General features: G+C 34.1%; 2 protein-coding genes across 2 annotated transcripts in view; one reads left to right on the forward strand and one right to left on the reverse strand.

Moving 5' to 3' along the window:
* LOC134848516 (activating molecule in BECN1-regulated autophagy protein 1-like) overlaps positions 1 to 14521 on the reverse strand; it is a 407400-nt gene that overhangs the window by 184269 nt on the left and 208610 nt on the right. The gene's annotated exons all lie outside the window — the stretch shown is intronic.
* LOC134847585 (solute carrier family 23 member 1-like) overlaps positions 3148 to 14521 on the forward strand; it is a 34398-nt gene continuing 23024 nt past the window's right edge. Inside the window, exons 1-6 of the mRNA XM_063864684.1 lie at positions 3148 to 3572; positions 3954 to 4114; positions 4673 to 4761; positions 7083 to 7114; positions 11584 to 11765; positions 12594 to 12693. Of these exons, the coding sequence (XP_063720754.1) occupies positions 3411 to 3572; positions 3954 to 4114; positions 4673 to 4761; positions 7083 to 7114; positions 11584 to 11765; positions 12594 to 12693 (726 nt within the window). The 5' untranslated portion in view covers positions 3148 to 3410. The remainder of the gene's footprint in view (positions 3573 to 3953; positions 4115 to 4672; positions 4762 to 7082; positions 7115 to 11583; positions 11766 to 12593; positions 12694 to 14521) is intronic.

Raw genomic sequence — 14521 nt, forward strand, 5'->3', positions numbered from 1 at the left:
TGTACATAGGATACTTGTTTCATCGGCAAATTGCAAAAATTTCATGATTCTGTTTAGTTTTGTTTAACAAATCATTGACTAGGCAAATTAACCATGATCTCGAACAAATTCTTTTAGTCATAATTGAGTAATTGACAATGTGAAGTTGATTTACAGATTTACACATTGCTTACGGTCTTCTCCTATCAAGTTTTATAAAAGATTTGATTAGTTAATGGAAAACTGCCAAAAATATGCAATCTGAAGTACCAATGAAAAGAACAAATTTCTCTTTGGAAACTAGTGAGAAGTTACTGAGCCTAGGAAATGAAGTGCAGGAATATTTTTGACTGTTAAGGTATCCGTCTTGTCGCCTTCAGTTGAAAATTTCAATATTACCTCAATCTCTGATTCTACTGGCATTAAACATGGAATTGAATGAATATAAAGCGGCAGTCCACTTAAAAATTTAGCTGAAATTTTATGACAACGGAATTGTAAGGTATAGCGTTTTAATCTTTCGAAAAACTCAGGTTGATTAAGGCCCACCACGTGATCCGTATGACCGTGGGAAAGAAAATAAACCGCAGACTTTAGGTTTTCCTTATTGAAGCGATTAGCTGAAACACCTGAAAACTCCCAATTTTGACCTCCAAATTCTGACTCAATTTCAGAACAAAAAGTGGGGTAACAAAAAAGTTGAAAGAACGAAAAAAAAAGATTAGCATTTGCTATCATTTTTGAGAAACGTGAAGACCAACACAGGATGACCCTTTTGATCCCGTTGTGTGTGAAAAATTCTCTTAGATTTTGTCAGAGCTTTAAATGGATTTTGACAATTGTGCGCATAAATCAGGACACCCGTGAGTCCGATTACAACAACAAATATAAAGTTTATAGATGATTTTTCACTCAATTCGGAACAACTTGTTTCGGAATTTCAAATCAATGATTTTAGTCACAAGAAGTGCAAAGTAACAAAACGCTGCATAATAGTCACAACATATAGCAATATAAACGATAATAGTACAATATTGAAAAATAAAAGCATAAGTTAATTGATATAGAAAAATGACTAATTGAGAAATAACACATTTTTGACGAAAAAAGGCAAAGTAGCACAGTTTCGACTCATGAGAGAGAGAGAGAACGCGATAAAGTTTGATTATACAAAGAAAGCGGTAATCCTTCGGTTAAATTACCGAGACTGAGACAATCTGCATGAAATGCCACGCATGGACTTTGTTTGCACTGTCGCCTTCTGAAAAAGAAACAAGTCATAAAATTGTTTAGTAATATAGTTTGAGATTGTGTTCGAACCTTTTAAGTTAGGAGCGGCCACCATGTAAAGTAGATGCGAGCAAGTAGATTTCACAAAAAAATTTCCCATATCTAGCTGATTTGCCTCTTTACTTTGTTAATTTGAGACAGGAGTAAACTTTTTTTAGATATCAAAAACTTAACAATAGTTGAGACAAAACTCAGAATTCGAAAATCAAATTTCTTGTTTCTTTTGGTATCATATGTCGTCTCAATGTGTTGATTAAATAAAACAGTCAATTTGCTTCAGTATTTGCCTAGCTCATTTCAAACGGTAAGGTTTTTGTCTCATAAAACTGCACGACACCTGTCGTGCTTCTTTTGTGGAAGTTTTTAAATGTTTTTTAATCAACTTTTTCGAAATTTTTTGCAAAAATAGTAAATTTAGTTTCATCAACATTGAGGGCAAAAATGATTTCAGTATTTTTCAAGTATCTTTTCTAATATTTCGACAATCGATGTTATTGAATTTCCTGTACATAGGATACTTGTTTCATCGGCAAATTGCAATAATTTCATGATTTTGTTGAGTTTTGTTTAACAAATCATTGACTAGGCAAATTTTTTTGTCATAATTGAATAATTGACAGTGTGAAGTTGATTTAAAGATTTACACATTGCTTACGGTCTTCTCCTAATAAGTTTTATAAAAGATTTGATTTTTTGTGGGGCAGGTTGTAGAATCTCTGGTATTCCATTATTGTATAACAAAATAGAATGAGAGAGATGCAACGGAAGAAACTTCCGAAAAATGTTCAAGACCATCATTATGCTGGAGTTGAAGCTTGAGTTGGTAATAGATATAGTTGTCTCAGTCAGGTTAAAAAAATTGATCAATGTGTAACACAGTGCACTTTTGTGAAAAATGTTATTTTTCCGACCATTTCAAAAATATGATTTAGTTTTTTTTCTTGTAGTTATTTTTTGTTTTCCATGCGAATTAGCTACCACAAATAAACATCGGAGAGAGCTGAGTGATAGATTGCTTTAAAGCCCTTTTAGTCGCAATTCGAACAATCTTTTAAAATTTTAAGAAATTTTTCCACCGTTGAGAAAAACAGGTTTATGATTTTTCGTCTTAATTCGAGCCAATAGAGCTAGCGGCTTAAGGCTTGCAGTGGCTTATTTTAATGGCTTAAAAGCTTACAATAACTTACGTTAAGCCGTAAAATTTTAGTTTTACTAGAGTAAATTTAGTTTATTAAGCATTTTAGCGCCTTTTTGCAATCAAAAACTTCAAAACTCAAAAAACTGCAAAAAGTGAAAACAATTTGAATTTTTTTTGGTTTTTTTTTGTTTTTCTAGTCACTTTTCTTCAAAATATGTTTTCTAATTTGCTTATTTTTCTATCTTTGTTGAATATGCTTAAGCTCTTGTTTTTCGTTCAGATCTTTTTATCACGCCACGCCGAAAAAACGACGAATAATGCTAGTGAGGAATAATTTGAAAGTATAAAATAGTTTTTTTAAGACTGTGATCGGAACATTCTGTGCTAAGCAACCGGCTATCCTTGTTGTGAATAAGTTTTTTTTAAACTGGTTCAGCAAACTTTTGAAAACTCTTCGCAAAACTAGTTGAATAGTTCTAAGCTAGCTTAACCTTGAGCAAAGCTTGGCTGACAAAATTTTATGCTCATCAGTGTCTGTTCATGAATCAATGAATCACCTGTCACCTTGCTCTGCTAGCATATGCATCAAAGCCATAAAAGTTACAATTGTGTAAAGTGAATGAGAAGGAAAAGGCTTATTATTGTAGTGAAGCTGATATAATCATACAAAAAGCCATGTCAGCTCAGATAAAATATACTAAATATTTGTCCTAAGAATTAAGCGAACCCTCATTAGAATAAAGGTTAAGATGGCGTCAAACGTAATTTGCACAGCGCATGAACTAAAATCTATTATTTTGATAAAGCATCAACACCATTTATTTGATTACACTTCTGAAATCCTGTAAATCCAGTTTCAAAGTTAACGCATTGAAGCTATTTAGGACTTGTTCTAAAGCATTAATTAAAAAAAATATTATTATAACTGAATTATAAACAATTAAAATTGCCTTGAAAATTGCTGTTTTTAAAAAATAGAACCAATTAAGAAACAAATTGTATTATGAAAATGGGCGAAGAAGGTACTAAAAGTGAGATGAACAACGAACTTCAACTAGAAACTGAGCACCCTTCCCCAAACGAGCATGATGAAGATCCGAACAAATTGACCTGGAAAATCGACGACAAGCCACCCATAGCACTCAGCCTAATCCTCGGTTTTCAGGTTCGAATAGGAGATCAACGCCCTTAGTTGATTATCAAAATTTGAAATATTTCTGATTTTGCAGTTAATTTTCAAATGAAAAACGTCTTCCAGGTTGGTTTCAAAATTAATCTACTCAGCAAGCTATGGACTGATTCAAAATATGTTTTGAAAAAATTTTGAAGCTTTAAAAACTGGACAAAGCTATGTTAAGCATAGTTCCATCAACATTGATTTTTGAAATATAGTTACTGAAATTGTTTGCAAATTGATAATGTTTCAGTTTCGAGACATTTGTAGAGGCTCTTGTTGCCGTTTTTTTCTCAACTTTTGAAGCTGCTCAAAAACCTCTATTGAAACTTATTTTTAATTTGAAAATATTTTCAAAGTATATTTTTGTAGCATTATCTCACAATGTTCGGTTCAACCCTTGCTCTTCCCTTTGCCCTTTCTGCCCATCTGTGTGTGGAAGCAGACAACTTTTTGGCCATTTCACAGCTGCTCGGAACAATCTTCTTCGTCTCCGGCATCGCCACATTCTTACAGTGCACCGTTGGAGTCAGGTAAAACTCGGAGGGGTTAAAAATAACAAAAAAATTAGGCTACTTACAAGATAGACTCGGAGAATTTTCAAATTTGCCGCAAAAGTTGAAATGCAATACAAAATATTTAAGCGGTCATTGTGCAAACATTAGCACAAAAAAAAATTAATTTTTGAATAACTTCAACAGTTGCTTCAAATTTTTCTCGGTAAAAAGCCAAATTTGCACCAGTTTTTAGTATATATTCCCTTTATAGCTTTCACTATAAATATAATAATAATCATAATAATTCAATTTGGTTGAAATATAACCGAATGGCATCTTCGTGATTTTCAAAAGTGGCTGGAGGTTCACCAGCGCAACCTTCTCATAATCACTGTTTTTTGACTTTGCAACCATCCATAACGTTTTGGAGTTGGCACACAAAATTAAATGTAAATTTTCGAATCTTCAATTCAGAACAATATTTTGTTCAATACAATCACACGAAATGCGAGTGTGATTGTTTGATTAATTTTACTAATTTACTCATATTTGTAAATGATTAAAATTGAACAACATTTAGGTTTTCTTTTTCAGATTGCCAATAATCCAAGGAGGCACATTTTCATTTCTGGCGCCTACAATTGCACTGCTTAGTCAAGACCCAAGCTGTGAACCAGTATCAGGCAAGTTATGACTCAAAACAAGTAAAGAGCTTGTGATACTATGGAAATCTATCCTCTGCACTATTGAATAGATGTTGTGACCAAGTCTTGGAGTTTTCAGTTTTACGTGACTGAAAAAACGTATTAACACCCGGGTTGCGTTCTCATTGAAAATTTAAAAAAGCAAAAACAAAACAGCGATTGCCATTACTGAATTATGGTTGTTCCTTGCCACAATAGCAAACTCTATCGATGGATTACCGCTAATTTGGTTAAATTTTAGCGAAGAAGCAGCTATAAATAACCTATATGCTACCTCTCTCTCACGAAGCTTTATCAGCTGAGAAATTGTAGGGTTTATTAACTCACATCCTCATTTGAAAGCTACTAGAATGAGTTGAATTTTAGCTCTGATTTTTTACGGAATCATTATTGAAAAAGTCATGAAATAATGTAGGTTTAGCGTTGCAAAAAACTAGAAAAAGCAATCAGTGGGATACTACAGAAAAAGCAATAATTAATTGTGGAACTTCAACCCGGGAAAGTCAACGCCAACAAATATCGATTCTGTCAGCTTTCGCAGACAAGAAGATACGTCACGATCTTTGCGACCCACATGATGAAAAAATTCGAATCAGCAACTGGCGCAAAAGTGTTTTCCTGGTGCAAAATTTTTAAGCTCAAATTTTTGAAGGTTTATATAATGCATATTTTGCATTGAATGAGTATGTTTTTGTCTTATTGTGTACAACGAGTTCCAACATTTAAGGCAATTTTATAGGAGATGATAAAAATGTTCAAAAAAAGGGTTCTGTCCCCTGAACTTTCTGGTTGATTTTGATGCCCGAAGGTTTTGATTAATTTTTGCAACCAACGTTTTAACTTTATGTGAAGAACCCCCCTAAAAAGTATAAAAGTATATATATTTCTAGCGTTTTCTGCGATTTCTATGAAAAGCTAATCAACTTGTCTCAGCATAGTCAGTGTGAGGTTCCCCACATTCCAGACTGAGGTATTTTGATGAACGAAATTCCTTGATTTGCGACTAAACTTCGCTTTTGTTTGCGTCTACATTTCTCACTTGGTAAAATTATTGCAGTCGTAGTCGGTCAGGCTGTGGTAGAAATGAAGCCAGAGATCAAGTCACAGCTCGACCTCCTACACTATCATAATGATAGCAAGGCATCGATTGCACGATCTGAGATCACAAAGGGAACGCCCTACCACTATGCTACGGGCCTCAAAATTTTGTCGAGTTGTTCTTTGACTCTGTTTGCTTAGCTCCCGTTTCTGTCATCACACCACGCGCAAAAAATAGCCCTACAAATATTATACTTAACAGATTATAGATTTTCCATCTAATAACAAACTAGCCGGTTTCTGTGCAAATAACCCAGAAAAAAAATGACCTTAAATAAATAAAAGCAAAACTTTGTGCGCTGTGTGGCGTCAAAGACGAGAGCTAAGCAAACCAAGTAAAACCTTAACTCGAAAAAACTTTGAAATGCTAGTAATTTAGACATAATCGACTAAAGTCATCTTGAAATTATGATTAACATACAAAATTTAAAAAAGTTCAAAAATTATTTCTAATTTTTTGCAGATTGTTTTTGAAGTTTTCGAAAAAAAAATTATAACCAAAAAATTCCGAAAAAAAAACTCAAAATTTTTGACTGTTTAAATAAGAGCTTTTTCTAAGATAGCATTGATTTAGCTGAGAAAGTTTTTGGAGGAAAGACTTCAATGTCAATCAATCGAATCGCCTTGAAATGTTTTAAAATTATAACTCTCGATTATAACACTCAATCCAGATTATTTATGATTTTTGATGTTGTGTTGCAATTTTTTTTGAAGAACCAAAAAGACTAAAATACGGCGGTCGGAACAATATTGATCAATCTAAAGGCAAGGGCTCACATTTATTGAACAAACTGGTTTTTATTCCATTAAAAAAATTTCAAGTTAATTGAGGCTAATTTCCAGAATATAGCGACTGATTTTCAGAACACCTGAGTCGTTATGCAAAATGTAAAGAAACTGCTTACAAAAAAGGTGACCTTATCTATACATTCAAGGTCGCAGAGTGACACGCTGTGTGACTTTTAAAGTCTGAAGAGAAGTCGCAGAAGGTAGAAGTGGATTATAGTTGATAATATTTTTTGGTCCATTTTTTCGTAACAACAGTTTGGCTTATAAATAGGTAGAGTATTTGGTCACCAGTAGTACGCAATAAATTCTTGCGAGGACTGTTTGATTTGGACAGTTTTTTGCTTTTTTCTCCTAAACAACTTAATACATAAATATATGAATCAGTTCTTATGACAATGCATATATTGTTTCAGGAGAAGTTGTTTGGCACCGGAAAATTTGCCAGGTAAGTCAAATTTAAGACAGCGTTTATTTCAGAATTAAGTTCAAAAACTATTACATGATTGTGTAAAAGATTCTGCATTTCTCATAAATAAGTACCTTTACTGGCGTGCGCAGAAGTTTTTCTAGACAGGGGATGGCGGTTTTTCGAAAACTTTGCGGACCTTTTTTAAAATTTAGCGGACCTTTTTTTTAGGTAGACCGATTTGATTTTCCGAGCTCTCCAAAAAGACTATAAAGACCTTATTTTGTCAAAAAAACTTCTGGGTCGCAAGAAAACTTTTCAAAAAACAGACCAAAAAACGGCATTTTTAGGCGTTTCTTGGAAATTTGACAAGAAAATCCGTTTTTCCGGCGCGCGGATTTGGCAACCAGAATTGAAAGGGAATCCCCCCTCCCCTGCATCGAAATTTATTTAGCAAAAAAAGCAAAATTTTTTCCGTAAGTAGCCTAATTTTGGTTATAAAGCAGCAAAGTTCTACTAAGCCTGCTCCAAAACGAACAAGACTGCTCGTAAAGCCTTGAATGTTCCGACTGACTTTTAATTAGTCTGAAATAGCTTTTGGTAAAACAAAATATTGGAAAACTATGAAATTTGGACAAAATAGAACATCAAGCGTGTAATTATTAGTCGTACAAAAATAATACGACCAATTATCTTGCCTTAATTCAAATGGGGAACGACTTTGTTGTGCGGAATACTTCGCCATTCATAAATGATTCGCGTTACGCTTTCAACATTATGAATGGAATGCTCATATATCAGGGCAATATATCTGAATGTTCCGAATCCCTACATCTCTGCCACTTAATCCATATTGAATAATTTTTGGAAAAAAAACTGAAAATTTAGAAAATTTGGACAAAATCAAAAATTATGTGTAAAAATTGGAGTCGTATGAAACTACTACAATCAATTAGCCAGCCTCAACTCGATTTGGAACTATTTTGTTGTGCGGAATAATTTGCCACGCATAAATAATTCGCGTAACGCTTTCCGCATTATGAATGATATCTTTAAAGCGCGAGTATAATAGTCTAGAGCAAGAGCAAATGGGCAAACTTCAAACTCCCAGAACTTTGCAAAAAATAAACGGAGGTAAAAAAATTTCAATGGTGTATATTTTTTTTGTTGAAAAATATTATTTCGATCGCCGAAAATTGACTGAATAAAAAAACCACATCGATCATATATATTCCGTTTTCTTCGAAAGTCGGATCAAATAATTACTAGCTATTTTACTGGTAGATAAGTTGTCAGTTCTGATAACCAAATTTTGTGCATGACATCTTTATAGATTGAAATTTCTATAGTTAGGAAATTTTCTTAATTTTCCCGCACTGGAGTACCATGGCTAATAATCAATTCTATTGTCATTTTTATAGTCAGTATCTATGAAATAACAAAAACAATTGATTATAATCCATAAAAAATGGATTGTAATCCATTATTTTTTATATCAATATAATCCATTATAATCAATTATAATCCATTAAAAATGGATTGTATTTCTTTTTTATGCCAATATAATCCCTTATGTGGTACCTGATTTTGTGCCGAAAAAAAAACTAAAACACCCAAATACAAAATTTCTCAACAAGTTTGAAATGGTTGGAACAAATTTTTTTTTGAGAAATTTTGTTTATTGCCGGCGTGATTTAAAGCTTAAGAAACTTTTGACGTCGACTCAGGAGAGTTTGCTTGTTTTAATTACTTCAAATAGCAATTAGATTGGGGCTAACTTCCTTTTTTGGTCTGCGTCCCGGTATATATTGCTTTAATTTTTCTCAAGTTTTCGTAAATCTGAGTTTTAAAAAGATAATTTGGTGCACTTGAACAGCATGCTCTTGTTTTGCTCTTCGGCGTTTTGTAATGACCTGTTTGAATGCAGTAAGCGCTGTTAAAACTTGCAAACTTACGTTTTTGTTCCGACTTTCGGAGAAAAGGAGGAATATATATGTTCGGAATATATATGTTTTTGTTCATTCATAACGCTTTTTCAAAAATCTGGGAAATAATCTCTTGATCTGCATGGAGTCAGCTGAGTGTGCACACCACCAAAGTAAACTGACATGCGCATGTCTAAAATATCTATGAGCATGTCTAAGAGCTTGTTTTTCTTTTCCCGCAATAAAACATCGTTCCAAATTGAATAGAGGCAGCTAATTGGTTTTATTTAAATCCACACATGTCTCACATTGCATGACTTAATTTTTGATATATTTGAGCTTAAGTTCATAGCTTTGCTAATATTTAAATTGCCAAAATCATTCGAGACCAACTAAAGGGCAGTCAGAACCTTCAGGGCAGTCAGAACCCTGAGCAGTCTCGTTTAATATTTACCCACATTGAAAAAAATTGCGATCAAATTAACATTCTCCCTTCTAAACAGAACAAGTTAATATCCGATTTTTTAGATTAAGGTTTCTTAGGGGTGCGTGTAAAAAACGCGTTCCTGAAAGGAAGGCGCTTAACCATTTTAGGGGGAGGATGTTAGCTTCTCCATAAATTAAATTCAAGTTTTATAATATTTTTTTAATGTGCTTGGCCTTCTTTTTATAAAGTTATGGGTATTTGCCATATAACAGTCAAACTTTACAAATCCAATATTTTGGGAGTAAATAAATCAGCCGAATTATAAACCAACATTAAATGCGCGGAGTATATAAGCCAGCCGAAAATTTACAACATGTGAATGAATTTGCATAACTTTCGCAGTTGTTACATAAATGTTAGACACCTATTATGTAATACTTACGTATTTTTGGCTGGTTGATATATTTGAGCTTAAGTTCATAGCTTTGCTAATATTTCTCTCTCTTCCTCCTCTTTCTTCGCTTTACACTTTGGGTGTTTTTATACAACGAATTTTTTACGCAGCAGCCGTGTGTTAACCTCCACTCAAATTCTTGGTTAACTGTGTGAAACTATTTCATTCAAACAAACGTTAATTTATTCGCACGCAAACTGTCACAAATTCTAATCAGATAGCTGAGAAATTGAGTTTCCAAAAAATTATTACAGAGGATGCCATGGGATTCGACTAAGTTGTGTTTTTGTTAAATGAAAAATAATTTTTCGAAAGATCGCTGGGGTCTTATGCACCAAACGGCCCAAAATCAATGTTTTCGTATCTTGAACTGATATGTATGCAGTCGAATCCGATTGGCTAATGTCAACCAACCGAACTCGAGCAACACTGCCAAACTTTTAAAATAAATTTTCCAGAAGATGAAAAAACACAAAAAAAATATCCGAAGATCCAAATAGGTGGAGTTTTTTCAGCAGATAAAAACTTTCCAAAATGTAGAATTTTGTTATAGATTTGAAAGAAACAAAGCCAAAAATATTGTCAGATAAACAAAATAATTTCAACCCATTAGTGAACCGTGAAAATTTTATTATTGGTCTTTTGGTGGAATATTGTCAGATAAACAAAATAGTTTCAACCCATAAGTGAACCGTGAAAATTTTATTATTGGTCTTTTCGGCTAAAAATTTTATCAGCTGTAACTTCTAATGAAAATATTGGACCATGTTATTTGAAGTTGTTTCGCCAATCAGATTAAACCGTATTGATATCAATTCAAGTCAAGATGTAGAAATACTAATTTTGAGCCCCTTAAGAGGGTATGAGTGTTTAAAAAAATACAATTTTGAATCTGATTTCGAATAAAATTTTACAAAAATTTATATTTTGAAAAAAGTAGGTTAAACGTATTGATTTCAAATGAATTATCACCGCAAAGTTTTAAATGGACTGGGGTTCAGGATGTTTAAGCGTTTAGTAACAAACTGATAGACAAACAATTTGGGCCACAAATTGATTGGTGGTAGGCAAACTGCCATATCTACAAACCGTCATATCTTGTTATGCAACATAACAACAGGTTATCACTGTTGTTATGCAATTGTCACGTAATTCTGATGTATTTTATGTAATTCTGATGCAATTTTGGCTTCAAGATATAGCGGTTTGTAGATATAGCTGTATGTTGATTAAAAGTCAAATCCATTGCAAAAAGCATGAAAATGTACTTATTTCAGGATACTGCTCTTTTTCAAGAGGGCACTAATAAAACTGTTAATAAATTGTAATTACGGAACTCTCTTCTGTCAAAATTCCCTCACTTGTCTTAAAAACTAATCAGTGACGTATGCCTGATATAATAAATTCAATTTTCGGCAGTAACCTTTAAAAAAGGAAGTTAAGCTTTTGCATAAAATTTAGTTAAGTTAAATTTATGTATAAAATTGAAAAAACTAGTACAAATTCGATATAATAAACGAAATTGAGTTTTCAGCAGGAAGGAATTTTTTGTTCACTAATTTCAAGACCAGTTCTGATATTACCTCTTTTCTCAAGATGAGAAATCGTAAGGTGAAAAAGTAATCAAAACATCATATTTCTTGCGAATTATTTATTACAAAAATTGTATGTTCGCAAAGTACATAATTTGAAATGATTTCAGGTGCAAGGAGCCATCCTGATTGCCTCCCTTCTCCAGGTATTAGTTGGGTTCACGGGTCTGATGGGCTGGATGTTGAAATACGTGGGACCCCTTTGCATTGCACCAACTATAACTCTAGTTGGTTTGGCTCTATTCGAGGAAGCCACTTCTTTTGCCCAATACAACTGGGGCGTGTCACTTATGTAAGTCAATGCCTCCTCCTCTCTCAGTCCTGGCTGTCAAACTTTTCAAAAGCGTCCGACATTTGGTACTAATTTAAGAGCCATTTCTAGCTGAGCAACCCTAAAAGTGTTTGAGTGTAATTTTTGCCGAAACTTTCGAAAAACTGCCCAAAAATGACATTCAAAAATTCGCCAGCGCATTACGAGGCCAAACTGTGCACTGGATAGGCGCAAAGTTTTGTGTCTGTATGTTCCTGGATTCCAGAGACAAGTATTTAAACATGTTCCAAAATGTAAGTGGATTCCACTTACAAAACTTCCGTGGATTCCGCGTACATATGAGTGTAAAGTAAATTTTGTCGGCACATTTGTTGTGTCGCGGATTCCACAACAAGCGAGTATAGCTAGTTGTTTTGAAGAAATCCAAGAAAAGTACCAATGATGTGGATTCCGCGACAAATCTGATTTTGGCCTGTTGTGGAATCCGCATACAAGGAACAGATTGCACAGCTTGGCCTCGTAATGCGCAGCAGAACAATTTTGAAAGTTAGAGTTTTTATATTGCTTTCGGTGTGCATGGAAAATCAATTAGGCCGACAAAAAATTTCTCTTTTCGCAATAGTTCTGCAACGAAACCTAAAGCATAGTATGACTTAAAATGCTCTGAAATGCTCGAAAGGAAAACTTTTCCAAATATGGTCACTCTAGAATTTGGCAGAGACCTGCCGATGAAACTTTCTGCGCTACCCACTGCTTAAAATATATTTGTGATAACTCATTGTGCACGCTGCCGTACATCTTTTTTCAGTCTCATTGCGAATTTCTGGCAAAATATACTTTGTTTTGCAGGACCTTCGCCCTGATTGCACTGTTCTCTCAGTACCTAGTTCGAATCTCAATACCAGTTCCGGGATCATCTTCGAAAGTTCCAATCTTCAAACTATTTCCTGTGAGTTAAATTTGTAGCGTACTTGCGGTTGCTGGTCTAATAATAGTTAGTTTGTTAGCGCCTTTTGTTAGGAATTTTTAGTAATTGGCTTCTAAACTTTTCAATTAATTTTTACCAAATTCGACCCAATTCAGTTCAATCAGGTACATTTTTGGATTATATAAAACATATTTTTAAAATCGTTTTTTTCTTGGTAAATTGTTCACACCCTTTTCACAATATTCTTGTTTTCTACTAATTTGCTAATAATACCAGCTTGTTTCGATAACACATGTTTTTCTCGATTATTTGTCTCAAATCACATCCAAGGTCGCACTATTTCTCTTGTTCACACGATGATTACCAGGCCATCTGTTTTTCAAAGTCATCTAATATTTATGAATCGGTTTTTTATGGTCTATGTTTTTCAGACGGTTATTCAACAATTCGCCATATCTACAAACCGCCATGTCTTGAAGCCGAAATTACATCAAAATTAAATAAAAATTGCATAACAACAGTGAAAATTTGATGTTATGTTGCGCAAAAAATATTAATTTTTGGCCAGTTGGAATTGTGAGTTATAACCGAGGTGGTTAACTCATAGAGTAATTTCGGATAGGGTACACCGTCTGCTCGTCACGCTATCTTATTTTCGGCCGGATAGATTCGTGCAACTTCTTAGTCTGATACCGATCCTAATCTTACTCTTATACTATCTAGTCTCAGGTTGTTTAACTAGTCTCTGCTAGGCTCAATAGATCTAGGGTATACTGGTTTATTGCGGCTGCTGAAGTTCGCTTGGAGAGTCAACTAATTTCTAAGTTAAATTCAAATCTCTCTGGTGCTGAAATTACAAGTAATTTCAGCACTTACAAATAAGTGGGTTGTTAGTTAGATGGATCATGATTGGTTAATATTAAATACTTTACAATGGTAAAATATCTAATTTATCCAATCATAAAATGTAGTTTAGATCAGGTTCCACCCATCCGGGTTTTACAGAGTTTTTTAGAATAGTCTTTCTGCAATTCAAAGGATGGATGATGGACGTTGGTTTTTGGCGAACATCATAATTCTTCTGGGTTCTCTTGTTAGAGAAGTTCCAGGTTCAATCGCTGTGTCTTCTCATGACAACGACTGGGTTTTCGCAACAAACTCAAATCTGATTTCAGAATGGTTGGCTATGTCAGGTTTTTCTGTTCCATGTAGAGAACTTCTTTTGGGTTGACCTTGTCTGGGAATGGCGTGGAGATTGTGCGTGGAGGGGATGCCTGGTTACTCGGATCTGTACGTATACTTGAACATCGAGGTGGTCATTGGTCTAGTTCAATGAAGTCCTTTTCTGCGAAGTCAAGTCGTACTCTAAATCCTTTGAGTTGTGATTGTGGACGGCATATTGATTGTGGTTGGCCATTCTTTTTCGAGTGTAGTGGGGTCATTTTGTCTTTGGATGTTCGTCTTTGGTGTTGTATGCTGATTTATATACTGCAAGGTATAATTTACATTTTATAAAATTTTTATTAGTTTGGTGTTTTAATTATGATTTTGGTTAGTTGTTTTCACAAAAGCTTTTTGTTTTAGTTCGGTTATTTTGAAGAGTTACTCACCCTTGAGTACCTCTTATTAAAAATAGAAGTGTGGTCACAAAGAGTGGATGTAGCGCGGTGGGTTAGGCCGGCTATAGAGCATGCTCAGGACGTCCTCTCTGGTGGGTTAGGCCAGGAGTGGGAGTATGATTTCGTGCGGTTTCTGTGAGGGGTCCTGTTGTGTGATAACGTTTTATGTTGGGTTTATTGTGGTTTTTCTTATGTTTCGTTGGTTGTGTCCTTTTTTCAAAAATCAAATT

Source organism: Symsagittifera roscoffensis, chromosome 6 (assembly GCF_963678635.1).
Source record: "Symsagittifera roscoffensis chromosome 6, txSymRosc1.1, whole genome shotgun sequence".
NCBI classification, from domain to species: domain Eukaryota; kingdom Metazoa; phylum Xenacoelomorpha; order Acoela; family Convolutidae; genus Symsagittifera; species Symsagittifera roscoffensis.